The 27,217-nt window shown below is 40.0% G+C and overlaps 1 protein-coding gene across 1 annotated transcript; it reads right to left on the bottom strand.

The window, feature by feature from the left end:
- Positions 1-3,489: 3,489 nt before the first annotated feature.
- LOC306761611 (glycerophosphodiester phosphodiesterase domain-containing protein 5-like) lies at positions 3,490-26,722 on the bottom strand. The gene is made up of 16 exons (XM_079247860.1): positions 26,592-26,722; positions 24,697-24,905; positions 20,149-20,252; positions 18,779-18,872; positions 14,720-14,779; positions 13,833-13,931; positions 13,651-13,744; positions 12,922-13,067; positions 12,407-12,489; positions 10,330-10,480; positions 9,026-9,250; positions 5,902-6,059; positions 5,668-5,815; positions 3,860-3,942; positions 3,703-3,782; positions 3,490-3,607 (listed from the first exon to the last, which is right to left on the bottom strand). The coding sequence occupies exons 2-16, from the start codon at positions 24,856-24,858 to the stop codon at positions 3,528-3,530; spliced, it is 1,767 nt and encodes a 588-aa protein (XP_079103986.1). The 5' UTR covers positions 24,859-24,905; positions 26,592-26,722; the 3' UTR covers positions 3,490-3,527.
- Between the last annotated feature and the right edge of the window lie 495 nt (positions 26,723-27,217).

The following is a 27,217-nucleotide window of genomic DNA, read 5'->3' on the forward strand; positions in this document are numbered from 1 at the left end:
GAAAAGAACAGTTTCTCCCTTCAAATAATCCCATTTCTATTTTTAATTAGTCGCATGCAAACGAAACGTTTTGGGGCGGATCACATTATTTCAGGTTGAAGAAAAGCTTCATAATAAAGTGATTTTAGCTTTTGGGACAACTGCGCAAGGGCGTTGCCGTGGTAACTGCTAAATGAGATAACGGAGCAGACAGCGTCTTCAGCATCACAGGTAGGTAAGATTTCATTTTCCTCATGTTGTCTTTTTTGCAGCTATACAAAAAATCTGACTTTAAACGTTCTCATGAAGCTTCAGAGGAAACATCTGGATCTGCAGCTGCAGAGGAGCACAACGTCCTGCAAGACCTTCGACAGCAGAGTTCGTTTCTTACAATCAAAAAATGGTTCATTATGATCTTGTGTTTCAGATTTAGCCAGAACAGGAAGCGTAGCAGAGGACCAGACCGAACATTACGAGGTTGCTTTTTTAAAAAATATAAAGATCTCTAAAACTTTGCAAAGCAAGGCAGGTTTATTTGTACATCACATTTCATGTTCCAGACAATTCAAAGTGCTTTACATAAAACTTTAAAAGCATCACAGATGGCACAAAGAAAGAATTAAGAAGTAGTAGAAAGCAGCAATTCTGGTCTGGACTCTGGTCTGGACTCTGGTCTGGACTCTGGTCTGCACTCTGCTCTAGACTCTGGTCTGGACTCTGCTCTGGACTCTGCTCTGGACTCTGGTCTAGACTCTGATCTGGACTCTGCTCTAGACTCTGATCTGGACTCTGGCTAAACTGGTCTGGACTGTGGCTAGACTCTGATCTGGACCCTGGTCTACACTCTGATGTGGACTATGGTCTGGACTCTCTGGTCTGGACTGTGGCTAGACTCTGGTCTGGACTGTGGCTAGACTCTGGTCTGGACTGTGGCTAGACTCTGGTCTGGACTCTGGTCTACACTCTCTGGTCTGGACTCTGGTCTACACTCTCTGGTCTGGACTCTGGTCTACACTCTCTGGTCTACACTCTCTGGTCTGGACTCTGGTCTACACTCTCTGGTCTGGACTCTGGTCTGGACTCTGGTCTACACTCTCTGGTCTGGACTCTGGTCTGGACTCTGGTCTGGACGCCCAAAGTCTTTGGATCTAAGAGCTCTGCTGGGTTTATGAACGTATCAACGATGGATTTGTAAACAACCATCCTGTGACTGACTGGAAACCAGTATAAACTGGAAACCCGTGTAAAGATGTTAGAACTGGTGTGATGTGTTCAGACCTCTCAGTCCAAGTTGAAGCTCTTCCAGCAGCATCTGGATGAGCTGCAGATGTTTAAAGCTCTTCTTAGGAAGTCCTGTTAAAAGACCGTTACAGAAATCCAGTCTACTGGAGATAAATGCATCTTTCTACTGGTCTTTCTGGGAGACTAAACTTTTCATTCTGCTGATGTTTCTGATGGTAAAAAGCTTCGTAGTGAAGCTTTGATGCAGCTGCTGAATATCAGACCTGAGCCCTTCTCCAGATGTTTACCAACGATACATTCCACACAAACATTTGTCTTAAATTTTATTTAAATTGTCGCTATGATGCACACTTCAGTCTAATTTTAATATGCAAGTCCAGAAGGACAAGAAATAATCAAGAATTTCTCACAAACCCCTTCATTCATCTTGTGTTGATCCTCTCAGATCAGCCTCTGCCAGAAACAAGCAAACAGAGAAAGCTCCGCCCCCTGCCTAAGTCTGATTGGTCAACTGCTAGGAGTAGTTTATACAGAGCAGTGAAGGTGGGCGTGGCTTTCTTCTCATAAACGTGCACTACCTAGAGAAGATGACCAATCACTGAGAACCTCACACGGGACGTCACTAAAATTTCAGAGTAGAAAAAAAAACTGTAAAACTAATTGTTTCAGTCGCCTTGGAAACTGAATGTAGAGAGTGCTGGAAAACTCAAACATGGTTTAGGTGATAAAAATTGGCTCATAAGTCTGATGAGTATTAAACACTATACCACCGTAGAAAGCTCAGAAAACTAGAAATAGCATCATAGAGCTGCTTAAAGTAAAGCAGGAAACTGGCTGTATAAACAGTTTTTTTTGTTTTTTTTACTTTTCCCGTTTAAAAACACAAAGTTTGATACTTTGACACTCATTTAACCACAGAGTGATGAAAACAGCAACACGGGGGGAACTCGTCTTTGAGCCAAGGCGCCTCAGTCATGAGGTCATGAAGACTTGCCAACACTTCCCCTCAATGCATCCCAGACCGGCAGCAGATGGAAATCTTCTGAATAGATCACAGTTTGAGTCGATCTCACAGAAGGTGCATCGAAGTGATTCAGTGTCTCATGAGGATTCAGTTTCACCATCCCTACTGTCTTCTAACATTTCCTCTGCTCATTAAAGTATTTATCTGTGGAATGCAGACATGTAGAAGTACAAGCTGCTCTATAAACAAAGCACAAAATGTACATTTTACTAAATTCAAAGCAACTAGCAAGTTTTAGTAAAATCTCACTTCTTTTCCAACTCAACTTTTTGGTTCATTTATAGAAGAGAAGTTCAGAAAGAGGAAAGTATGTACGTTTTTTTTTTAGGATTTATAAATGTGCAAGTCTTCATAAAAAAAAAAAAAAAAATTACAGAAATATATCCTGTTTTTACAAGAAGTCCTAATGTACAGGGCTGGATTAAAAATGCACAGGCCCCTGGGCCCAGAGTGCTCCAGGGGCCTGTTCATCACCATAACATTGTAAAAATTGTGAATGAAACGCTGTGAAACGACATTTTTAACATCTCTCAGCCAGTGGTGCCAATAGAAATACACTAGACCAGTGTTTTTTAACTACTGCGCCGTAGCACACTAGTGTGCCGTAAGAGATCAGGTGTTCCATGAGAAATTATCCAACTGCACCTAATTGGTCTAAAAAGAAAAGAGAAAAATCGCAAAGTTTCTGTTTCTTGTGTTTATCTGATGGCTATGTCAGACTCTTTGATAAGATGGAATTTAAATGATTGATGTTGGCTTGTTTTTTTTTTAACAATTTGGTTTGTGCTGTGCCTTGTGACGTTTTCAGTGGAAAAAATGTACCTTGGCTCAAAAAAGGTTGAAAAACGCTGCACTAGACACTGTGGTGTAACGATCTGGCTTTTATGTACATTTTGTTTCATGTCCAAACTGCTAGTTTGGACATGGTATGCCCTATGTGGGCCCCAAATGGGTGTGGGCCCCCTAGGCCCATGCCCATAATGCCCATTGGATAATCCGGCCTTGCTAATGTCCATACATGTAATAGCTCAGCTGATTGACATTAAACAGGAACAGAAATCCGGTTGAAGCAGATCCACAACAGAACGCACTGCTGGACGTTTAGCCGTTTCCTGTTGTCTCCAGTCTCCAAGTTTCCAGCTTCATCTCTGAAAATCTGAGATGAAACAACATGAAAGTGTTGAACCTGAGAGGAGCATCTGTACAGAAACTTTGCAGTCATGTTCTCTCATCCAGATAAAATGCTCCGGCGCTGCCAGGTCAGCTCCTCTCACAGGCTGCATTAATCCTCAGTCACAGCTGCCAGATCGGACATCTCCACTTGTGACTTAGCGCTGGACACTGACCAGATGTCACTCATCTCTGGGACCAGAACCAGGAAGGTGGATGAATGAGGTATCAATAACACATTCCTATTAGTTCAAAGCTGCAGCCATTTTGAAGCTGTGTTAGTTTACCTGTTTTAAATTTGTTGTAGGTGCCGTTGTCCAAAGTCTTTTTACTGTCTAAGCAGAAAGAAAGTCTTCGCTCTCGCCACCTGAAAAGCAAACAGAGTCTAGATTTAAACTGAGACATCAGCGCACAGCTAGGACTTGTTTTAAGTGTGTGAATCACCAGTGAAAGCAGAAGATGATGAAGATGAGCAGTAGGGACAGCAAATCTGTGAGGACCCATATCAGCTTGTACTGATCTGGACTCTGAGACACAAAAACATTTAAAGTAAACCAGTAAATCAGACTTTATACAGCACTTTCATAGTTTTCTTACCCAAAGTTCTCTCACACAGAAATCATGCAACAGTATGAAACAGAAGTTTGTAGAAATAACACACAGATCGACAGCGACCAAGATTTTTCTCATCTGCTCATCATTCTCTCACGTCAGAAACAAACACAACAGAAATGATATGTTTACACTTTTTCCTCATTTACATATTATTCCTGCTACTGTCTACCTGCTATCCTCACTAAACCTCCTCAGGCTCAGCGGCATCAGAAACATCTTCTTGGCTTTATTCCAGCCATGCAGGATCAATATTTTTCCTCTTTTCTGCTCACTTGTTGATCTTTGGCTGCTCATGATTGGACATTACCGTCAATTTAATCTCTGGTTGGTGGAAAGTTTGACAAGAAGCTGCTTCATCATCATTTCCAGGTGAAAATTGATCTCTTATAGAAAGATAGTAGTGATAGTGATGAAAATGTAATTAATAATGGTGTTATCATGAATCATTGGGGATTTACCATATATAGCCTCTGAATAAACACTATGTTTGTGTCTGGATTGCTAACCTCCTGTATGGATAGAAATGTCTGGACAACTTTGGTAGATAATGGTCAAACTATCCATTTACCCTACAGAGTTACACACTTCAGTTCCTGAGAAACTGTTGATGATATAAGCAATAGGGTTAACATCAGAAATATCATTTAAAAGGGAATCAGAGGGTCATCCGGACACACAGACATGTAAAGCTGTGTGTTGTTAGCATAACTGACATCTGCTGATAATATTTCAGTTCAAAGTTACATGTAAAAGTAAAAATAAAAAAAGACCTAAAATCAAACCTTGAGGGACACCAGAATTCATTTTATAACCTTAAGTCGCAAGATAACTATATTTTATTATTTAATCAAAGTTTTGGCGTCAGAAAGTTAAAGCTGGGGTAGGTGATGTTGGGGAGCTAGCAAGATGTGAAAGTGGCGCCCTGTCTTGGCTCCTCCCCCTCTGGTTTTGCTCCTTGCATGATCTCCGCCAAGGAAGTTATGTTTTTCCTGGCATTTATCTGTTTGTTTGTGTTCAAGATAACTCAAAATTTTATGGATAGATTTTAATTCAATTTTCAGGAGTTGTTGGAAATGTGAAAAGGAAGAAGAGATTAAATATGAGTGGTGATCCAGATCACTGTTTGGATCCAGGAACTTTTTAAAGGCCTTGGCAGAGTGCTTTTCTAGTTCGCAGCTTTTTCCACCAACGATTTTCTCTTTCTCAGCTGTTTAGCAGGAGGAGGCAAATAAACCGAGGAAATCGGGGAAATCCTTCCTGCATTTTCTCAGCCATGTTTGTCTTTCGAGTTTCTTCTTCACTACTCCTCTTCACTACTTTGTATTTTCATCCCAACACGCTGTTTATATGCAGGGTGTGGCGATCAGATATGCACTGCTGGAGGGAGAGGGGGGGGGGGGGGGGGGGGGGGGGGCAGGGAGACGACGCCTACGAAATATAAGAAACTCCCTTTGGGTCTGAACGTTTGGATTGGCCAGAGTTTTTAAAGATTTGCACATTTCCTACCCCAGCTTTAATGGAACCCACTTTTTTTCTAAGCATGTCCAATCAATTATTACAGTTTGGATCACTGTGTTCCATCCTGGATTTAAAGGTGGGAACTGAAGGAAAGCATCCCAGTTTGCAGCCAGACTCACAATAAGTAGGAGAGGGGAGCTCAGGCTGCTCAGCAGCTGGGGGGCGTTGGTGGTGACGGAGTGGACTCCCGAGCACCAGGCCAGCGAGTAGAGCCACGGCTGGCTGATCACGTACAGGTTGGTGGTGATATTTACCGCAGCATACTCTCTGAAGTAAGGAAACAGCACGGACTCATCAAGTCTTCACATGAACACTGAAAGATTTCACATCATCCTTAGTGTGAGAACACACACCTGATCAGCTCGCTGGACATGGAGCTGTAGTGCAGGTTGAGTTTGACGATGTGGTTACTCTGCAGCTCCTCCAGAGGGAGGCGGCTACCTGACGTCTGCTGGAGCTCAGGATCAGTTTCCTGAACCAGAGATCGCTGGTCCGACGGCAGCCACAGCACCTGAAACCCAAACACCGCTCACAGCTCTCATCCATCAGGTCCCAACAGCAAACAACACTTCCTCATAACTCAGCTGAACAAACAACAAGCTCCTCAATACTCTAATTATTTACATTTTTTCCAATAAATTAAATTTGCATCTTTTTTGCTGTTTCGTTAACCCTTTCATGCATAAATTAATAAAAAAAAAAAAAACAATGCAACATTTTTTTTAAAAACAGCATTTTACCTCTCCAGACATACGAAATAAAATGAAATTAAATTAAATGAAAAATACTTCATTAATTCCCAAAGGGAAATTCAATATTGTAGTATATAGTAATTAATTTGAGGAGGTCTTGTTCCGGAGGCTGATGGCAGGAATGATCTTCTATATATGCAATGATACTTTTTTTGTTTATTAGTGATATTTAGAATTTATCATGACTTATTATTTATTTTAATGTATTCAATAAAATATTTCTAAAATAACACATAACCATAATTATAGTATGTAAATTCTCTATTATTTCTTTTCTTATTTATCATAAAGGCAAACTCGTGTAATTACATTATGTGAAATTATATCATATTTATTTGTTCTCCAGAGAGTGGAAACATATTGGATGACTCACTAACATCCACTGAAGTGGTTTATTTACAAAAATAACATCCTCATTTGTAAGAAAAGAACTTGTAAATAGGTGTCCACTGCATGGCCACCATGCATGAAAGGGTTAAAGAAAACATAATATTCACTCATTTAACAGTTTTTAGATAAAACATATGAATGAAGGAAATCTAGGAATGAACTTGTTTGAGTAAACTTCTGTCCTCATCAGGATGAAAAAGCTCTGTTTGCTGCTCAGTGAGATCTAGTCTTCATCTTCATCTGTCATGGAGAAGGTTTCAACACTTCTTATTATCATAGTAGAAAATTGACCTCAGCGTCAAGAAACCTCCAAACTACTGCTGCAAAGAGAAAAAGAGGAAAGTGTCCATCTGTGCATTTAATGGAGAGATAAAGCGTTCCATCTACTCTGGTCTTTTACCCAACATCAACCCCGTATCATCAACAATCGTGTCTTCAGGCGTCTTCTTTGGATAAGAGGATGTTTTTATAGAAGGCAGGTGTGATAAACCTTTCCTATAACAGTGAAATATTTACTTTAACAGATGTTTAACTCCACCCACCAGCTGCTTTATAAGGTACACCTTCTCAGTTACACTTCAGGTTGCTGTAAGTGTAATGATGGTGGTTGGGAGGGGGGAGCTTTGCATTTTTTGGGGTCCTTAGTGCCATGTTTGTGATGCTTCATGTTAATATGGAGCAGAAACACCTTGTTGAATCTACCAAGGAGCTCGTTGTGACTTGCTCGTGGTGGCGAGTATGTTGGATTGAGTTGCAGAGCTGGAGTTTAGTGAATGTATGGCGAGAAACCCTTGTAAATATTGTACATATTGTACATCTTGCACGGGACCACTGTACATATTGTTGCAGTTGGGGGAAGTTGGTGATAAACCACCTCAATCAAAACCACGATGTTGCCGTCATCTTTGGGAACAGCAGAAAACCCTGTGGCAATTAGGATAGACGACAGTCCATAGAACTACATGGCAACGCCTCCGTCCAACTGGACACACAGCAGTTCAACTAGCACCTTCCTATGATGACCTCTACTGATTAATTTCATGCTTGTGTTGTTCTCACTCCCATATGTCAGTCGCTTTGGATAAAAGCTTAATGACTGTAGAATAGAAAAGATCAAGGATAGCTCTGGAGGTAAAAGGAGGTCCCACTAGAAAGTGGTCTGATAACATGGACGGCCAGGATGCCAAAAGTTTTACACAACCTGAAGGATATGTTGTTTAGTATATGCAGTAAAAGCCCAGTTAGAGAGTATAAAAAGAGTCTGAACTTGTCTTAGATCTCCAACATGTGACCATGTATGGTCATGTGATTACAGCATTGTAGATATTCTCCACTGAACAGACCAGTCTCCAGCTGGATTTACTGTCTCCAGCCTGTTTCCTCCTGAAGACTCCAGTGTTTCATGCATGAAAGGGTTAAAGAAATCATCTGCGCCAAACTGCTGCTGTCAAGTCCAGTGTAAGTTTGTTTCTTCTGTTCTTGTGGCGTTATTGTAACCGAGTTGAATAACAGCTTCGTCGCATTTCTTATCTTGAATGTCTGGGTAAGTCAGCCCAGGTAACTCAGGGATATTCCTGCTATGTTAATCTCGCTTCATACTACAAGTCTGAGGAGATCCATCAACCCAACATGCATTTCTGTGGTGAGTGGGAGGAACCCAGAGAACCTGTACAAACCACATGTACATGGGAAAAACACGCGAAGGCAACGCAGAAAGATCCTTGTCAGGGATGAACCAGTAAACTTCTTATTGTGAAATATCCCCACTTTTTCATTTTATATTACTTGCACTTTACTTTTAAATAGATTAACGGATCAAATGTCATTTAAATACTTTTATTCCATATTTAAATTTACTGTATTTGATTTAATATTCACTTAAGTTGTACTTTAGTTTATTTTAGTTAATTTTTTCTTTTACTTTATTTAATTTTTTACCTTTATGTTATTCATTTTTATTTAATTTGTTACTTTTTCATTCTATATTTTTTCTTTATTTTTACTTTTAATTTAATTTTATTTATTCATTTTCATTTAGATTTATTTTATTCTATTTTACATTTTATTCTTTATTTTAATTTTATTTTCACGTAAAAGTTATTGACTTTTAATTCAATCTAATTTTATTTGATTATTTTATTTCCATTTTTTCTTATATTTAAGAAAAGACAGTCAGTTTCATATTAATATTCATTTATTTGACTTATTTTTATTTTTGACAGTGTGTTTAAATTTTTACTTGAGTAAAGTCTTGCAGGATGTATCAGTAAATCGGAACGAGTCTGAAGATAAATCTACACTAAACTTCTGATTGACTGGCTGAGCTGGACTTCACCTGTGACGAGTTAATGGACGAGTCGTTGTGGATGACCTCCAGCGTTCGTTGGATCCAGCTGTCTCTGTACGGGTGGCCCATGGGCGGACGGTACAGATCGAAGATCACCAGTTTGCCAGTCTGAGCTGCAAGCTGGAGGAGGAGCTGGAGGCTGCAGACTGACTGGTTCCCAGCTCGCTGGCGCTCCTCCACTCCCAGAGAACCAGCTGTGCCAAATGGATCGTGCTGGAGGGGAAGACCATCAATACCAGTTAATGATATGACATAACACACAGCTGACACGGTTTCTACTTTCTACTGTGATAAAGAAGCATTTTTACATGTGACTGCCAGCTGATCTGAGTTCAGTTTAACAACCGATACTTGGAGTTAATAATTCAGCTCTGCCTCCATCCTCCGGTTACTTCTCCTGCCCTACTGTCTCTATGGACTGTTTTTCATCTAGTGCACCTCAAACATCAGCTGAACACTTCAGCTAAAATTTAGAAATGTTCTTTTTTTTCATTTATTTTGTGTCATGGAGAATAAAAATAACAGCACTTATGTTAAACTGTTATAGTAACTTATAGGTCAAAATCAAAATCAGCTTGAAGGAATGAAGCCAAACCACAGCTACATGAGGGGGAACTATGCTCACTGATTGAAAAATAAAGTAACTGCTAAAACAACCTGAAGAAATCAGAAGTCAGCCGAGAAAGACAAAGTCTCCATATAGTCTCCTATACGGTCAACACTTCTAATAATAAAACTATAAAATGTTGTCTTGTTGCTTCAGCTGTTTGTGGCTCTTAACTCTCAACCAAAGCAAATAAAGCAGAAATGTTTGGCAGAATGGGTCGGTGTGTGAATGCTCATGCTGCAAAGCTGCAAAGAATATCACAGGTTACCTCCTTTTTTTTTAATCACTCACATCTTTGTGCTTTTACTGGTGTGTTTCTGCCACAAAGTATCAATGAAATATGTCACAAACTGAGACAAAATAAGGGAAATACAAGCATCTTTGTAGAAAGACACACCAGCATCCACCCTGAGTGGGTCTTCACATGGTTCATAAATCATTTATCCTGAGTAAAGAAAAACTTCTGCACACTGTTAACATCTCAAACACAACAACACAAATAGATAAGATATATAATCTTTTAATAGAAACTAAATTCTGTTCTTGATTCAAATCTGTTTTGTCCAGTAAAACCAGCATCATGATGGATCAATCAGCTTCTAGCTGAAAGACCTCCTGATCTGCAGAGACGTGTTGTTAGAAACGTTCAGGCTGAGCTGAGATCTCTTAAATGTCCGTCACTCACCGACAGGAACCAGGCCCCTGCATTCAGGCCCCCCAGCTCCGACCAGCTGAACATGGCGGCCAGATCGTCAGTCCGGTTGGGGAAGACCTCGTGGACGTTGGTGGTGCGCCGCAGGGTGTGGTCATGCATCAGGAAGGGAACGCCATCCACACTGCAACCAAGACGGAACATCAGGAAAGCCTCAGTGGATCTGATCCACAAGCACATGATGCTGCGGCTGCTGTGAGGTTTACGTCTCCAGGAATCAGGAATCATCATATAAATCACCTCCCTGAAGGAAATTAAGTCTCAAAGTTGCATAAACGACGTGGAAAATTTGGAAGTAAATATAGAGAAAATGGGAGGAAGAGTCAGCACGGTCAGAACCAGTGGAGGACTGGGAAAAGATCAACGAACCACAACGGAAAACAACAAGCTTCATTACAGGCAGAGAATATGGTTGGAAAAACACTGAGAGATATTTTGTTACATCAATACAACCATAATATGAAGAAAATAAAGCTAATAACTGTAATTTCTTCTGGCAATGCTTGCACCTTACTGGCAAAACCATAGACCGTATAAGAAAGATGGACGGAGCTTCCGGCGGTTAAAAATGAAGCCGATGCAGAAGTGCATAAAACTGCAGTTCCCCTTCATCCACTAGGGGCTGCAAAACAAAGCAACTCCCATGTTAAAAAGACCAACTTCACAGCAAAAATAAACATGTTTATAGCCTGGTATAAAATCCATTTTAGGTTTAATAGGTCAGGTTTACCTTCATGACAACTGTGGGGGGGAGTGAATTTTTTTCTAACTCACCCATTTAAAAATAATTTAATCTCGAAGTTCGGCATATTTAGGGGCGTGTCCTTTTCAAATGACAGGTACCGATCTCCGGCTTCAAGTAAGAAGAACGTAGAACAACCGCAGTTTTTAATCCGGTTAACAACGTGACTTTTAGCCCGTTTACCTCCGTTAGCTGGTTATCTCCTGTTATCTCCGAGTTAGCACGGTTAGCTCTTAGCTACATGCAGGTCAGAGTTCGCTAGGTGTCAATCATCCACCATGATACTCACAGCCTCCCTCTCAGCTCCACCTCTTTGCCCATATTTGTATTTTCCGGACGAGATGACACGCATGATGCTGCCAAGATGGGGATGGTAGGAACCGCCCACCGAGATTCAATTCAAACCTTCAGAAACCTACTGGTGACGTTATGGAGGCTCCGCCCATCTTTTTATATACAGTCTATGCGCAAAATATATATAAATAAAAAAAGTTTTGAACCATTTGAAGTTCTGTATTTGGAAAAACAAAATCGGCTAATTCAGGGAATAAGTGCATATTCCAGATAATGTTAGTGGAAGGTCAAAAAGCCTTAACCAGCAAGTGGTTGGAGGCAGAAGAACCCAAAAGGATTTATGTAATAACATTTTCATGAAGGAAAAGTTGACTTTTTCAGGTCAAATAAAAATGCAGAAGTTTGGGACTGATTGAAAAAACTGGGTTGGTTTTGTTTCACTAAAGCAGATTTTATTCTGTAAAAGTGACGACATTTCCTGGATCTCCTTAGATTTTGCTACAAAAATGTTTGGTTTTTCTTTTCTTTCTCTTTTGGGCCACAAGTTTCTGAATCCAGTTGTTCTGCTGAGTTTTGTTCAGAGAAGGAAAGAGATTAAAGACAAACAAGACAAGAACTGCTTCCAGGTTTACTGGGGAATTTAGGTCTGGTTATGTGTTTGTGTGCAGGTATTTATGTGTGTTTGAGTGTGTGTGTGTGTGTGTGTGTGTGTGTATACTGTACATTTAGTTGAGTGAAGAGTTATTTCTCACTAAATTAAAAAAATAATATTTGAATCTATCATGTTTATCCAACATTTAATCTGATGTAAAAACAACACTTGCTTCTCAACTATGAAGAACTATGAAGGAAATAAGTGAAAGTATTTGATGCTGAACTTTGACCCTGCAGCAAGTTTTCTGTTTGTTTGGATCTAAACATTTCTGGGTGTGTTTATGTAGTTTGGTCTGATCTGGTGTGTGTTGTGTTGCGCTCTCAGGGTTGTTACAACAACGGTTCTGCACACAGACTGACCTGATGGCGACGTCTGTCTCCAGCCCATCACTTCCTGCTTCCACCGCCTTCTCAAAAGACATCAGTGTGTTTTCTGGAGCAAGCTGCAGAGTTGCAGTAAAGCGAGCATCAGAGCGTGACTGCAGCGAGTGCGGGCGTTGGAACGTGTGCAGAAATCACATGATGTAAACAGTTTTTAAGGAGTCCGAGTCGGAGCAGAGGCATTGTTTCTGGATCTAAACAGTGCTGACAGGAAGGATGCGAGCAGAGTTCCTGTACCAGCAGAGCCGACCTCAGAATAAATCTCAGCTCTGCTTTTAAATAGAATAAAAATAAACTTTAACTGCGAAACTTGAATAAAACTCTTTAATGAATAAAGAATCAATCTGTTTTTCCAGGGAGAGATGCACAGGTTGTTCTGCTGTTAAAAAGGAAATTCTGATCTGATTCAAAAATAAAAAATAATAAAACTGAAGAATTAAAGCCGATGTTTATTACATTTACAGCGCAGTGACACAGTCAGCGTTCCTGCTCACCATCGGTGCTCCTCTGTGGCCGATGAGGGCCGGTGCAGGACCCAGCATCCCCCCCTCCTTGATGCATGGAGAGTACAACCCGAGGGGCAGCATGTAGAGAACTAGCAGGGTTGTCAGGAAGACCCCTGTGATCAGGCCCCTCTTCACTGAAACATACGGAGCCCATTAAGCGGCAGGTCATCAGACACCATCAGGTCAGTCTGTGTGTCAGTGGGTGAACAAAAAAGCTGGAAATCTGGATTTAAACACTGTTGAAAAGCAAATTATTATTTTTTTTTAATTATTTCTAGGCTTAACAGTGTAATTATTAGAGGTGGGGAATCGAATAAAAAATCAAGTTCTCAGTTCTTTCTGGCTTATAGTTACTTGGGAAATTAGCACCTTTTGTTATTTGAGTGTAACGATCATGAATGGGAAATCTGATTGAATTGAGAATCGATTCTGAATCCAATCGTCACCCCAAACATCAGAGTAGTTGTTAGATTCACGTCCCCAGCAATGACAGCTTTTAGAGAATGAAGCCTATTTCAGCAGTAAATGTGCCAAATTTTTAACTTTTTAATCCAAACAAAATTCAAACCTTCATAATTTTGCTCTCTGGTTTGTCAAGAACAAAATATTCAGCTTGGAGCAAACTTCAATTTAAGTTTTATTGTGACAATAATTCACTGACCTGAAAGAACATCTGAGATCTGCAACTTTTCATGAGCACAAATCTCGGCTTCTCACCTCTGCTGCGCATGCGAAAGACGTGCAGCGCAACGGGCCAGGCCAGAGACGTCATCAGCGAGACTCCGCCCACGTGTAAGTGAGGCGCCGTCACCTGGTCGGGACATTTAAACATCTGGTAACATCAGAGATGGAGACCGCAGAGGGAATGAGGCATGAGGAGAGGAGGAGGAGGAGCTCACCTGGAAGGAAAGCAGCAACGTCATCCATTGTTTACTCCACAGGTCAGACAGGACGGCAGTGGCCACGACGGAGAAGGTCAAACTCACCAAGATCCCGATCTGACAACATGAAACATGTCCTGCGGTCAGCTGTTCCCGAGTTTACAGTAATGATGTGTCGTTACATCTACAGTCTGTAATGTATTTATTTCCTCCCATTAAAGGACAAAAAAAAAAGAGCTGACTGTGAAATAAGCTGAAATTTACAAAAGTAATAATAAAAATTTAATGAAAATCATTGTTTTCTCGTTTTAATTCAATAGAAATATTTTTAAAAAGGAAACAAACATGATAAAATAAATGTTATATCACTCATAAATAAATATTTTATTGAACAATTTTTAGATGTTTCCCTACAGTCAGGTGTTTTCTGTTCCTCTCAGTCAGACTTCTGCACCTGTTGACAGGTATTTTGTCTCGCTGTTCAACAGAAAAGTGCTCTAATTTGTCCAGGACCGATTTATTTTGATGTTTTTTTGTTTCTTCTTCAACTTAATTAAACTACATATATAGTGATAACTTCTGCCACGCCTGATCATAACATGCAATAATAACTCTGTACTGAAGTTATTTTATGTTATCCTCATAGGCATTTCTTCATTACAGTACTCACATTTTGTTTATTTCTTTCTTTCTTTATATTTTACAATGTGTGTTTCCACTTTTCTCGGCTGCTGTGACACTGTGAATACCTCCTGTGTGGGACTAATAACGACTTATCTTATCTCATCTCTTACAAAAACAGTCTTATGTCACTAAGTTACGATTCCGCAAATTTTTATTTGTGGTCCCTTTATTTGAGTTTTTTTAATGAAATAAATCTGAGGGCGACTGTATGAGGTAGGTACCTTGTGACTCCAGTGCAAGTGAAGCTTCTGGCCCTCGGACAGCAAACACACCGCCAGCAGCTGCACAGACACACAAACACACACACACACACACAATAAAGTCCAACGTCATGAGACACAATGGTCGACTGCATAAAGTCTCAGATTCATCACTGTGTTCAGAAAACCAGAGTCTAAGAAATAAACTCACCTGTCATCTTATCATGTAAACCTGCTCAGTTATGTTAACATGAATATCTAATCAGCCAATCAAATGGCAACATCTAGTCATGTAGACGTCATGAAAACAACTTGCTGAAGTTCAAACTGAGCAGAATGAGGAAGAAAACAGCTTTAAGCAACTCTGAACATGGCATATGTGTTGTCTCACACACACACACACACACACACACACACACACACACACGTCTCTAGGGTTTACAGAGAAGGTCTGAAGATGAGACTGGTCAGACTGGTTGAAGAGAGAAAGACAACAGGAAGTCTGTTGCAGGCCAGCTCAGAGACTGCGACAAGAAGAGAGGCAGACACAAAGCTGTTTAACTCCACAATAAAATGTAATAAACAAACACAAGTAAAGTATATATGTAACCAAAACCAAAACAGAACAAACCAAACCGTACCAGAAGGTGCCATGACAGCACAGACCCAGCGTGTTTCCCAGCTCAGACCAGATCAACGCTTCAGGCTGCTGCTGCTGGAATGGTGGGGGGAGGTTTTCTTGTCCAGTTTGGTCCCCTTAGTACCAGTATGACATGGTTTAACCAGCACAGCCTACCTGAGTCCTGCTGCTGACCATGTCCATCCCTTTCTGAGCACAGTGTAGCATCTTCTCACTCAGTATTATTGTGGTGTACCTAATAAATTGACCAGTAAGTGTGGTACTGATGTGTGTATAAGAGACTAATTTTCATAAATAATTTACCCCCATTAAAAATTTGTCTAAGTCTTAATTGTATTTCTTTGATAAAATAGTTAAAACACAAGTAAACCATTGTGAATGGCTGCAGTTATTTTGTCTTGGAGAAAGCCAAGTAAGTATTTTGGTCACTAGAGGGCGCTGCAGGCAGTTAACGCCGTAAGCTGACGCACCGCATGCGCAGAGCAAGTCGTCAGGCAGCGTTGAGACCATAGACCACAGGTGTCAAACTCCAGTCCTGGAGGACCGGTATCCTGCAGGTTTTTGTTGTCTCCATGCTCCAACACACCTGACCAACAGACATAAATAGGCTGACAAGAAGCTGCTGGATCCATTTGATTTGAATCAGCTGTGTTGGTGGAGGGTAACAACAAAACCCTGCCGGATACCGGCCCTCTAGGACTGGAGTTTGACACCCTGCCATAGACCGTATATGATATACATATACATATACGTTACATCTACATATTTTATATACAGTCTATGGTTGAGACATATGGTTGACCAGGCTGTTTAACGGGAATGAATTTAAATGTGCTACACCAAGGATCGGCCACAGCATCATTATTAAAACGTGTAACATCACTCAACTCAACTCAACTTTATTTATAAAGCCCTTTAAAACAACCAGAGTTGAAAGAAAGTGCTGCACACCATCGGCCAACATAAGAACATAAGCATTTATATAATGTATCATAAGGTAAAAAATCCACTTCAAATAAGTTCTAATGACCTGGAAATGATGAGCTATATGGAGTTAGCTCTTTGTTTCAGATAAATTAATCTTCATCAACAAGATTACAGACAAAACGAGAATTTTAGTTTGTGTTTTTGTAGATAATAAATAATTTATAGGAAATGAACAGAAAACATCTCTCTGCAGACTGACTGACCCTTTTGCAGTGAACATAAAATACAATATTCATCATTTGACACTACAGACTAGGGATGTAATAATTACTTAATCCTGCTAACGGCAATTTATTATCGTTCTTCATTATCATCATATCCAATAAAATATAATGTCTGAGTTATGACAGCAAAGCAGAGCTGCTTCCTTCTGGTCACTCCCTGTTGTTGCTTTGTTTTGGTTTGTTTTGGTTTTGGTGTAAGCTGCAGAGGAGGCTGGAAGAGCGGGACACCATCTGCTCCTCTGTGGCCGATGAGGAAGAGATATTACCTCCAAAATAACATCATTCTTGTTTGGTTTCAATAGTTACAGAAGAAGAAAGAGACTGAGGTGTCATAGCAGAGGACAGTTTATCAGCCTGTACAGCAGGACATGGAAAGAAAAGAGGAAATGTATCAAGCATGTTTCACCATCTGCTGTGATGGTCGCAGGTTAATGGAAGTTACTGGTGAAGCCTGATTGGCTCCTGCAGGCGCTGCTGCCTCCTATCTGCCCTCATCCGGGGCTTCCTCCTGAAGGACCTGCAGAAGCCAGACTGTCCATCCCTTTGCTGCAGTATTTCAGTCTCCTCCTGTGTGTTAGTCCTGGAAAGGTCTAATCTGAACCTGTGTTCACCTGCAGTGACCAGCTACCAGCCTCAGATCTGGTCTGTTGGTCTGCCTGCTCACCACTGGATCAGCACCTCCACCCTCAGCCAGACACGGTCCCCGCCCCCTGCTTGGACTATAACTGGATCCAGTAAGAAAAATAAATCCACTCTTTCCCACTGGGATTACCAGTAACCCACTCTCTCTCCTCCCAGAGACCACCTGGTTCATCCTCCCTGCTTCACTCCGTCTGGTCCCTCAGTTCTCTAAACTGTCTGCAGTTTAACCAGACGTCTAGTTGGAACACCTGCAGGAAAACCAGCAGCTTTTCATGCTAAAGTTAATGTTTAGTTTGGTTAAATGACACTAATGTTTCTCCAAAGCAACACTGATATTAAACGATATCGTTTCATTTACTGTTGTGTAATCATGTTGGTCTTACAACCATGTGATGCGTTCACTGAACGCTACGATATACAGATGAAACATAAATAAATACATCTTTTGTGACAAGCACGTATCAGACGTAGTTACACGGTATGATGTCTGTGGTTTGTACTCATCAGAAAGCCGTTGTCACAGTCTGTAGAAGACGGTAAAATCTTGTAACTTTAATATTTGTGTGTCAAACAGCAGATATTCTTAAAGAAACGTTAAAAAGCATTCTTATAGTGTAGAAGTCAGGTGGAGGTCCTGCAGCTTTTCCATCTGCTTTCTCTCAAATCCACAGTTAATGTGTGGGATTTATTCTTTCTGCACAGCAGAGATTTACTTGGTACGATACTTCTGGGTTACTTTACTTATTTTATTATGTTGGCATCAAAAGATGCAAGTAAATAAAAGCAAGACCTGTGAGGAGTGTTGATGTAATCTGACATATTGATGATGTTGCGAAATGAATTAATACAGAACAAGTGTGATAATCATAAAATCCTGATAATTACTTTGACAGAGTGTCTATATTTGTGACACTCCAAGCACCAAACACCAGCTGCAGCAGTTTTAATGCTTCGCTGTGAAATTTTACTGCCTGTTTTTAAAGCTTTGGTTTGCTTCTGTTAACATCTGGAACCTCTTCATGAAAACTGGTCAGAAACTCACAGAAAATCTCTTTCAGAAAAACACCCATCAGACACTTAAACTGCTTTTATTGCATCTAAATAACTGTTGCTATTATTTTAAAATAAATAATTTAGTCTTGTTTAATTAAAAGATTTTCTTTCAGTGTAATAATTTTCATATGTTTTATATAATCTCATGTTTTATTCATTTAAAGTTGCATGTTAAAAAGATGTTTTAATAATAGATTAAATTAGGGAGGCCAACTCTTGTCCTCAAGGGCTGCAGTCCTTCTAGAGTTTGGAGTTTCCCTGCTGCAACACACTTTATACACATCAAACTAACTTAGCAGACTTGTGCTGAGTTTGACATCAAACTGCAGTAGTCCGCTAAATACCCATTGCCCATTTGAGTCAGGTGTGTTGCAGCAGGGAAACCCCTAACACTTGCAGGGATGCAGCTCTTGAGGACCGCAGTCGGCCCTGGATTACGTCAATTTAAATCTTTAGATAAATTGAAATATTTAAAGAATTTTTACAGATGAGAAATGAGTTGTGTGGCGAAGGTGTGTTGTGTTTGTGTCTCACCATGAGCACAGTGACGTAGCTGAAGAATCCTGCCGCGACAACCAGCAGCACCACAGACCAGGGGAACCAGAAACCCAAGTTCCCAAAGTTAAACCTTCGCACCCACGGCCACGTCAGGTCCACATGTGAAGACAGAGACAATGAGAGGTCCACAGAAAACAGCAGGATGAAGCTGGAAAATGTGCTGATGGGAGTAAAAAAAAAAATAACTCAAGATGATTCTGAGACTGAAAGTTTTTTTTTTTTTTTTTTTTTTATTTCTAAAACATTTCTGTGGATGCTGGAATTTTTCTGCCACACTGCAGTTATCAGACCCGTCTCTGTGGAACCAGGACCCCATGTGGGTTCAGAATGCTGACATCCTCTTCACCTTCAGATCATCTAAACAAATCTTCTAGTCAGGGCTTGGTGACCCTGATCCATCGCTTTAGTCCTGCTGCTGTAGGATGAGGCTGCTGGGGGACGGATGCACTGGGCTCCTCTCTGCTCTTTTTATTCTCCATGTAGAAACATCTGACATAGTTGATGTCATTCATATGTGCTTCTCTTCATGTCAGCAGGATCCTTGGATTATACTCATGCAGGTTGTTGACCCTCTTTCCCTACCGGTCCAGGAAAATGAACCTCGTCCCTCGTTCTGGTCCTAATGAAGGTTTTCCTTCCTGGTACTGGCTGTAATAAGGTTTAAAAATTTATCTTTTTGTTGTATGAATTAATTACTGAATTTGCACAATATATATTTATTTCACTTTTTTTCTTATGAAATGCCGTATTGTTTTTCCAAAGACCTCCTGATTCTTCATACATTACACAGTAATTAATGGTAAATATACAAAAATATACAGCGCCAAATATTGATTTCAGATTAAAAACAAAATATATAATTATTTCATCTTTTTTTTTTCTTTTACTTTAGGTTTTAGAGGGGTTAAATTGCACCAGTATATATTTAATCAGACATCCAGAATGTGCAGGAGGATGTAGACTGATGGATGCAGAGAAAAAATGCAAGAAAGTTCAAAACAACAAGCTGCAGCTGTAAACTACAACTTTTTTAAAGCTATTTTTAACAATGAAAAATTTCACAAAGTAAAAAATCTCTCTAATTCTCTTAGATTTTCAGTTTTCTTAACAAATTTATCTGTTTTTCTTTTTTTAATACTTTTAATTAACTCGTAAATTTTGAAACACAGAGCTTTTTTGTTGAATGCTTCTACTCTGCACAAGTACAGCAGAGAGGGAGAAAACATCACCAGTCCTCCACAAGGTTAATGTGTTACACAAGTTATGAGTTTGTGCAAAGTTAATATACATGCAAACAGATGTGTTGACTTCTGACCAGAATAAGGTACAAATGTCTGTCTACCCACCAGTCAAAGTCATTGTAGTCATTTCCTGCTTGTCCCCAGAAGTAGAGAAAGACCAGCGTCAAGCAGAACGCCGCCACCAGCAGAGCAAAGCAGAAGCCCTCCAACTGTTGATAACAGAAAAAAACTATAAAACACACATTATCTCTAAACACAGCGTCCAGCCTTCCTCCATTTACTGCCCTGTTTGTGTGGAGGATAAAAAGTGACCATTGACCTCAAACAGAAAAAGCTTTTTTTATTGTTTAACTGTTCTCTGACGGTTTATCAGCTCCACGATCCTCCAAAGGCTCTTAAGGCTATCGCTAGTGGATATTATCCCTCCGCGTAGCACTGAAAACTTAAGTCCACCTACTGGGTGGGCTCCTTCTCGTCCTCAAGTATAAAGTGGGCTGAGCCCTACAATCGGCTCCCAAATACCAGCTTTTTCTTCAGTCGGTCCAGGAACCAGTGAGGCCCAGTGCTTAAAGGGCTGCGCCTATACTAAGAGAATCTGGGGTTACAATACGAAACCAAAGTTCTGTTTTGTACAGGCTTCGTCCTTTAGGGCTATCGCTGGTGGATAAAGGCAAAGCGGGATGTAGTCTATGCTTCACTGGGTCTGTGTAGTACTGTAAGCGTAAAACACACTTATTTAGGTCTAAGTGCTGCGTCGTGTGCATTGATGCAGCAACAAGTGGCCAAATGTTCACTAGACCCAGCAGCAGAGGTGCTGAAATGTTCCAAACCCGGGCGAATGAGAGAGAAGGAATCTGTCTTCATTACCACAAGTGAAAGGGGGAATAAATCACTCTGAGAAAGCATTCAGGTCAGAGTGGCACAGAGAGAATAAGGACATGGACAAAGAAGCGTGGAGATGTCCATGAAGCCGCATTACAAATTTCTTCTACTACCAAGCAGAGCAGTAGAAGATGAAAGTCTTTAGTGGAATAAGCTCTGAGACCTTCTGGTGGGTCCGATCCCGAGGAGGCATGGATGATGTAAGGCGGCGAGCTGGGCTGACGGGGCTGAACATCTGCACACGCACTCACGGAAAGGTGAGAGGAGGAGACAGTGCTCGCGGGTCAGGGTACCGATTTCACGTCACCAGCTGTGCTAGTGGGCCTATAACGGCCTTCTTCTGTCCAATAGTTATCTTCTAGCTGCAACTAGCTCTTGACTTTACATAGCAGACCTGCCAGTGTGATGGTTGAGATGGTTGATAACATAGGCTTACCTTTCTCCCATAACCACAGTTTAAGAATGAACTCATAATGTGATTTATTTCATAATGTGATTTATTTTAAAAGGGATGAAAAGGTTAAAAGAAGCAACAAGGTTTGTTATGAGTAGTAAAAACATTGCAGTTAAGAGTTAGATACAGCTAAAAGATTAATTCTTTCATACTTTGTTCATAAGAATTTTGTTATTTTGTTCAACCTAATCCATTATGCACGGATGAGCGGCTAAAGAGGCTTAAATCCTGTTGCTCTGGGATCGATTGGTTCATCCTACCACAAGGGGGATTGCGCGCCGTTTCCTCACTGCAATAAACCCACCACATGAGGGAAGCAGTAATAATCACTCGTGTGATTCTTTCTACTCTAATTCAGGTAAAGGTGAACATTGTAAATGTTTTGATGGTGTTTACAGTTTTTAAACATATTACAGCATGTTTTATGCTAGTTTGATGAAGTCAAATTGAGGTTTTATGCTATTTTGAGATATAATGGTTTTACCTCAAAACGTGCCTTGTTACGGGAAACTAAACAGTTGTCTTTTGGTTGTTCATGTTCATGTTTGGTTGTTCATTTGCATTTTCTATGTAAAATGTGTATTTTGGATTGCAATAAACCCACCGCATGAGGGAAGCAGTAATAATCACTCGTGTGATTCTTTCTACCCTAATTCAGGGGTACAACACCAACTCTCACGCATTGGCCTTGAGACTCATGCATTCACACGCTCTCACGCCACACCTCAGACTTCTCATGTTGGAATATGCACCAAGAGTTTTTGTTTGTTTGTTTCTTTGCTAACATTAAATGGCTCTGAATATATTTCACAGCTGAGTTATCTTTGTTGTATCTGTTGAGCCTACAAAAAGACTCATGATTGAAAAATGATGGCAGCAGATACTGTGAGAAGTTCAGACTCTGTATAGTTTAAATAATCCCTCTACATTCAATCACACAGCAGATGCATGCTGCACTCAACCTGACGCGCAGTCCCGACTGAGCAGCGGGAGAGGTCTCCGTCAGTGGTTTCCCACTTTTCAGTTATGAGGGTTTGTTTTTACCCTAATATTTAAAAAGCATCTGCTAATTCGTTGCGTCTGTGGTAAAAATGTTTTTAATGCACTTTGAGCATTTTTGAAAATGTATTTTGACATTTAAACGTGTAATTAGTAAATTGCTGCAGCTGTTGACTTTGGTCTCCCAGCAGAACCAGAAGCTGCAGAAGAGAAATACATTTCATGACAGAACAGACACATCCTGTGATTTTCAGCCTCCTATTTAATAATGGTGAGAAATACAGTCGTCCTCAGATGTATTCATACCCTTCCAATAGAGAAGGAAAAAACAGCTTCCTGTGAGATAAGCTGTAACTGATACAAGCAATAAATAACAATTTGATGAAAATCATTACATTAATTTTTAATTCTGGTTCAATAGAAATATTTTTCAAAAAGCAAACAAAAATGCTTAAAAAATACGTTACATCAGTCATAAACTAATTATTTGAACAGTCCTCTGATGTTTCCACTCCAGTCAGGTGTTTTCTGTTCCTCTCAGTCAGACTTCTGCACCTGCTGGTCGGTATTTTGTCCCACTGTTCATCAGAAAAGTGCTCCAATTTGTCCAGGACACTTTTGTTTATTTTGGGTTTTTTTTTCTTCAACTCAATTAAATGAAAAAAAGTGTCTTATATAAATAAATTATAATTTGACAAATTTGTATCTATTGTTCCTTCTTTTAGCTGCCAGTTACTCAAGTGACTGTTGTAAATTCAGCCTTTTCTTTAACGAAAGGGTCTGAATACATCTGAGGATGACTGTACCTGACAGTAGTATTTTGTGCCAGGGTAGCGTCAGACCTCTAATATGATAAATGCAAGAGACAGATCTCTTGTACTGTAAGTAAACACTTTTATTTTATGATTACCTGCTGTGTATCATTTTAAAGGATGTCTTCATAGAGACTAAAAACAAGTTTCAATCAGGTTTGATTTGAAGGTTTTTTAGTTGTAGGTTTCCTGTTCATAAATGTCTTAATGGTCTTGGGCCTTCTTATTGATCTGACCTTTTAAATGATGAGCCTGTGTGGAGCCAGAGGTTCTCTGGTACAGGCCTTTTAGTTGTTCCTAAAGTTGGTGCTAAAACCTATGGTGAGACCTCTTTCCAAGGCCGGCTATAGGAATACGTCTGTGAGCGGACAGGCAGAAATGTGAACAGAACATCATGCTTCACCTCATTTTGTTGTTGTTAACCGTTTCCAAAACAAAGCTGGTTGTTAGCAGAGTCTTGACAAAGGCAACTTGCCTTTAAATGCCGTAAGTTATGGATGAGGAGAGACATTTTTACATAAAAACATATTTAAAGTATACTTACCGGTTTGAGAAGGGAAAAAGCTATGGAGGAGAATGAACATTGATGGGTTTTTTCATGTGTTATTCCTGTTCATGAGCCTACCACTGCTCCAGACAAAGGACAACTGAATGTCAGGCTAACAGTTTGAAATCATAAACAAGATGATATACAAAGCTAAATGTTGACTTAAATAACTACACAACACAATGGAGTACTTTTACTTCCAGTACTTGAGTGAAAATTTTAAGTAATACAAGTAGTTTATTTTAAGTGCAAAGAAATGTTGAATACTTTAGTACTTCTACCAAAGTGGGACACTTCAAGAACAGTTCAGCTTCTATTCAAGCAACCCAATTCATAGAGCACTGGTACTTATAGTTGAGTCTTGACTCTGAGTACTTTATGCATGTCTGATTCTGAAGTTTCTATTGGTACTTTGTTCCACTTACCTACATAAGCAATTTTCTAACTTCTAAGTGCTATATTTTCATTATTAAACCTGCTTCAAATGGAACATCCTGGGTCCTGCTTTAAACATCCTGAACATCCTGGGTCTTATGTCTTGCTGCTCTGTATGCAGCAACATTTTGGTTGGATCCACTAAATGTCACCACGCTTGTTTGCAAAGTTGTGGAAAGCCCTGTACATAGCTGTGGTTAAGCCAACACAGAACTCAGCTGGCAACCAGAGGCACTGTGGTATATTTTGCTGAAACTTGTTTCAAACAGACAACACGCTTCGTACAACACAGCCCTGCTAACATTAGTTCCACACCTGTACATTTGCCCCAAATAAACACAAAATATCTGTTAGTGAACATTCCTGCTATACACAGCTACAGCCTGAGGTGCACTTATAAGCATGAATGAATGAATGAACAGATTGGATTTATCTTCGATTTGTTTCTACAGACTAATTTCATTCATGTGTGTGTAAACGGACTAACTGGCTCAGATGTGTCCAGGTGTTGGCAGCTGTCTGACCTTGTTGCAGCAGCAGTCTCCCGGTTGGGCGCCGCTCCTTTCGTGTCGTCTCCACCGGCAGCCGTACAGACCAACCAGACACGATACAAAAGGTCGATGCTCGTAACGCCTCAGTAGTTTAGCACGAAGACCACGCAGCCGTTGGGATATTGAGGACGGCATGGTTCATACACACTCGAACGAAGACCCCATCCTACTTACACACACACCTAAACACAGAAACAGAAAATTCCTGCGTAGATGTTCAGTGAATTCACCTGATTCAGACACAGTTCTGCGTTTCTCTTTGTGCAAAAGTTTGGAAAGTTCAGAGCTATTTCTCCAGATTAGTACTGCTCTGACTTTTTACACCCACAACCACCACAACCAAAGAAAAAAAATGTTTCAAATAAGAATTTACAGAGAAAAGACCCTCTTGCAAAAGTATAGGCATCCTTGTAATACATGAGCATTCAAATCATTTTCATGGCTCCACCCCAACCAGTCGAGGCAGATGGCTGCCCTCCCTGAGCCGGGTTCTGCTGGAGGTTTTCTTCCTGTTAAAGGGGAGTTTTTTCCTTCCCACTGTCGCCTCGTGCAGCTCAGGATGGGGGATTGGATCCAAGTCATGACTCGATGCAATCAGTTGGTTTCTATTATAGGATATGTATGAATTGGCTCGAAATGATGTGCATGTTGATTGGTGTATGTAAAGTGCCCTGTGACAACATTGTTGTGAAGTGGAGCGATACAAATAAAGTTGAATTGAAATTGAATTGAAGGCTTCATACCTCATTTTTCTGTGACTTTCTCATGCTGATCCTTACAGAAATTATGATGGAAATATTTCAGGAACTGTAAATAAATAAAAATCTACAGCAATCAGAAGCTATGGCTCTGAAAAACACAACTAAGGCAATAAAGTGCTCTCAGGTAGCTGCTTTTTTTAGATTGTTATGGTTTGTTTTAAAAATGCCAACAGTGGAGGAGATCCAGTTCCTGTCTTGAAAGACCAATAAAGACCAATTAAAACTTAATGTTTGACTTAATCAAGAGCATTAGACTAGTGGAGGCATGCTAGTCTAGTGAAGATCAGTATCTTCAACATAAAACTCAGACCAGATGTTTGTAAACATGCATGGAAAGAAAAAGGAAGCATTTTGGATTATGAGGATTTGTGAAGTTAAAGGATTTTGCAAAAAACAAAAGCTAATTAAAAAAAGAAAAGAAAAAAAAAGCCAATTTTAAAAAGAAATAATGCTCGTTTTTCAAAAACTTAACAATAGAAAAAAAATATGAGGAAAAAAGTTGCAAAATCTGTCTAGCTATTATGTATGAGGGTAACTGGCTTGTTTTGTAGCTTGAGGCATTGGAACATTTCCCTGATTAATTACACTCAATTATTAAATTAAAATGCCAGCAAATTCTATGGGTAAATATTTAAATTATTTCTTAATTCAACCACGTTGTTTGTCATCATTTTGCGAACTGAAGGTTTTACTGTATGAACCCGTTTTTCTCTTCTGAAACCTGGGAGTAAACCTCTGTACAATGAAGCTTTTGCGAAGTGAAAATGAACGACTTTGACTGTATCCAAAGATCTGTTCACATCTTTTCACACATAAGATCATAATTCCTCTTCCTGCTGCCTCCAGCTGGTAAATCCTCAGCAGGAAATATGTTGAACTTTTAAGCCTGCTGGTATTTTTGGTTTATATAAAACTCGTGAAACTGCTGGCACCTGTTGTTGGTCATAAAAAATGTTGTGTAATAAAGCAGGAATTAAATAACAAAAAACGACCAACTAACTGAGAGTGCAAAGAGATTTTTTCCACATTTTACAATGACTGTTTACTTAGAGAAAAACTAACTCACTCCTTCAATAATCCATCATATTTCTGAGGTGATCTACTCACCGGTACGAACAGATGATCTGCTCCAGCAGCCTCTGAATGCACCTCTCGTTATCCTCCAACTTTTATCTGACTAATGTGGCTTCGTGGAATCTGTCTGAATCCTCACCAGTGGGTTGAATCCGACCCAAAAACCACGGAGATTAAATATTACGTAAAATGCGCTTTGTGACATAAAAACAGTTATTTCCATGAGGCAGTCTGTTCCGTTCACACAAAGAACCTGAGCTACGGAGACCCGGTCAGGACCGAAACGCCTCCATACCGGAACAATTTACTTTTATTTTCTTGTATTATTTTAGGATGGTGGTTTTTCTCTTTCCACCTGCAGACACCGGTCAACGGCAGAGAAGTAGCCGCCGTGCAGAGCGCTTTCTCGGTCATCTGTCAGAGTGATCAGCCTGGAGGGTTCAGTCAAGTCAGCTGGAGTTACACCAAGACACCCACCGGAAGCTGTTGTTTTTCTTTCTTTCTTTTTACATTTATTACAGAACTGTGTCACTAAAAAATTCTATTTCTCTGAATAAAGGAGATCATTTTGAAAAAATATCAGTTCAGACTTTCTCTTACATAAAACAAGTGAAAACCTTTAGCAATTAAATTGAACATATCGAATAATTAAATGAAAG

This window comes from Telmatherina bonti, assembly GCF_933228915.1.
Source record: "Telmatherina bonti genome assembly, chromosome: 10".
NCBI lineage: Eukaryota > Metazoa > Chordata > Actinopteri > Atheriniformes > Telmatherinidae > Telmatherina > Telmatherina bonti.

Bases quoted from the DNA above. Each gene is read 5' to 3' on its own strand.
- LOC306761611 (XM_079247860.1), bottom strand. From the start codon at position 24,858: ATGCCGTCCTCAATATCCCAACGGCTGCGTGGTCTTCGTGCTAAACTA. The intron at 9,251-10,329 runs GTGAGTGACGGA...CTTCCCCTCCAG, and splicing joins CAGGGGCCTGGTTCCTGTCG to CACGATCCATTTGGCACAGC. The intron at 3,608-3,702 runs GTAAACTAACAC...TTCTGGTCCCAG, and splicing joins CTACAACAAATTTAAAACAG to AGATGAGTGACATCTGGTCA.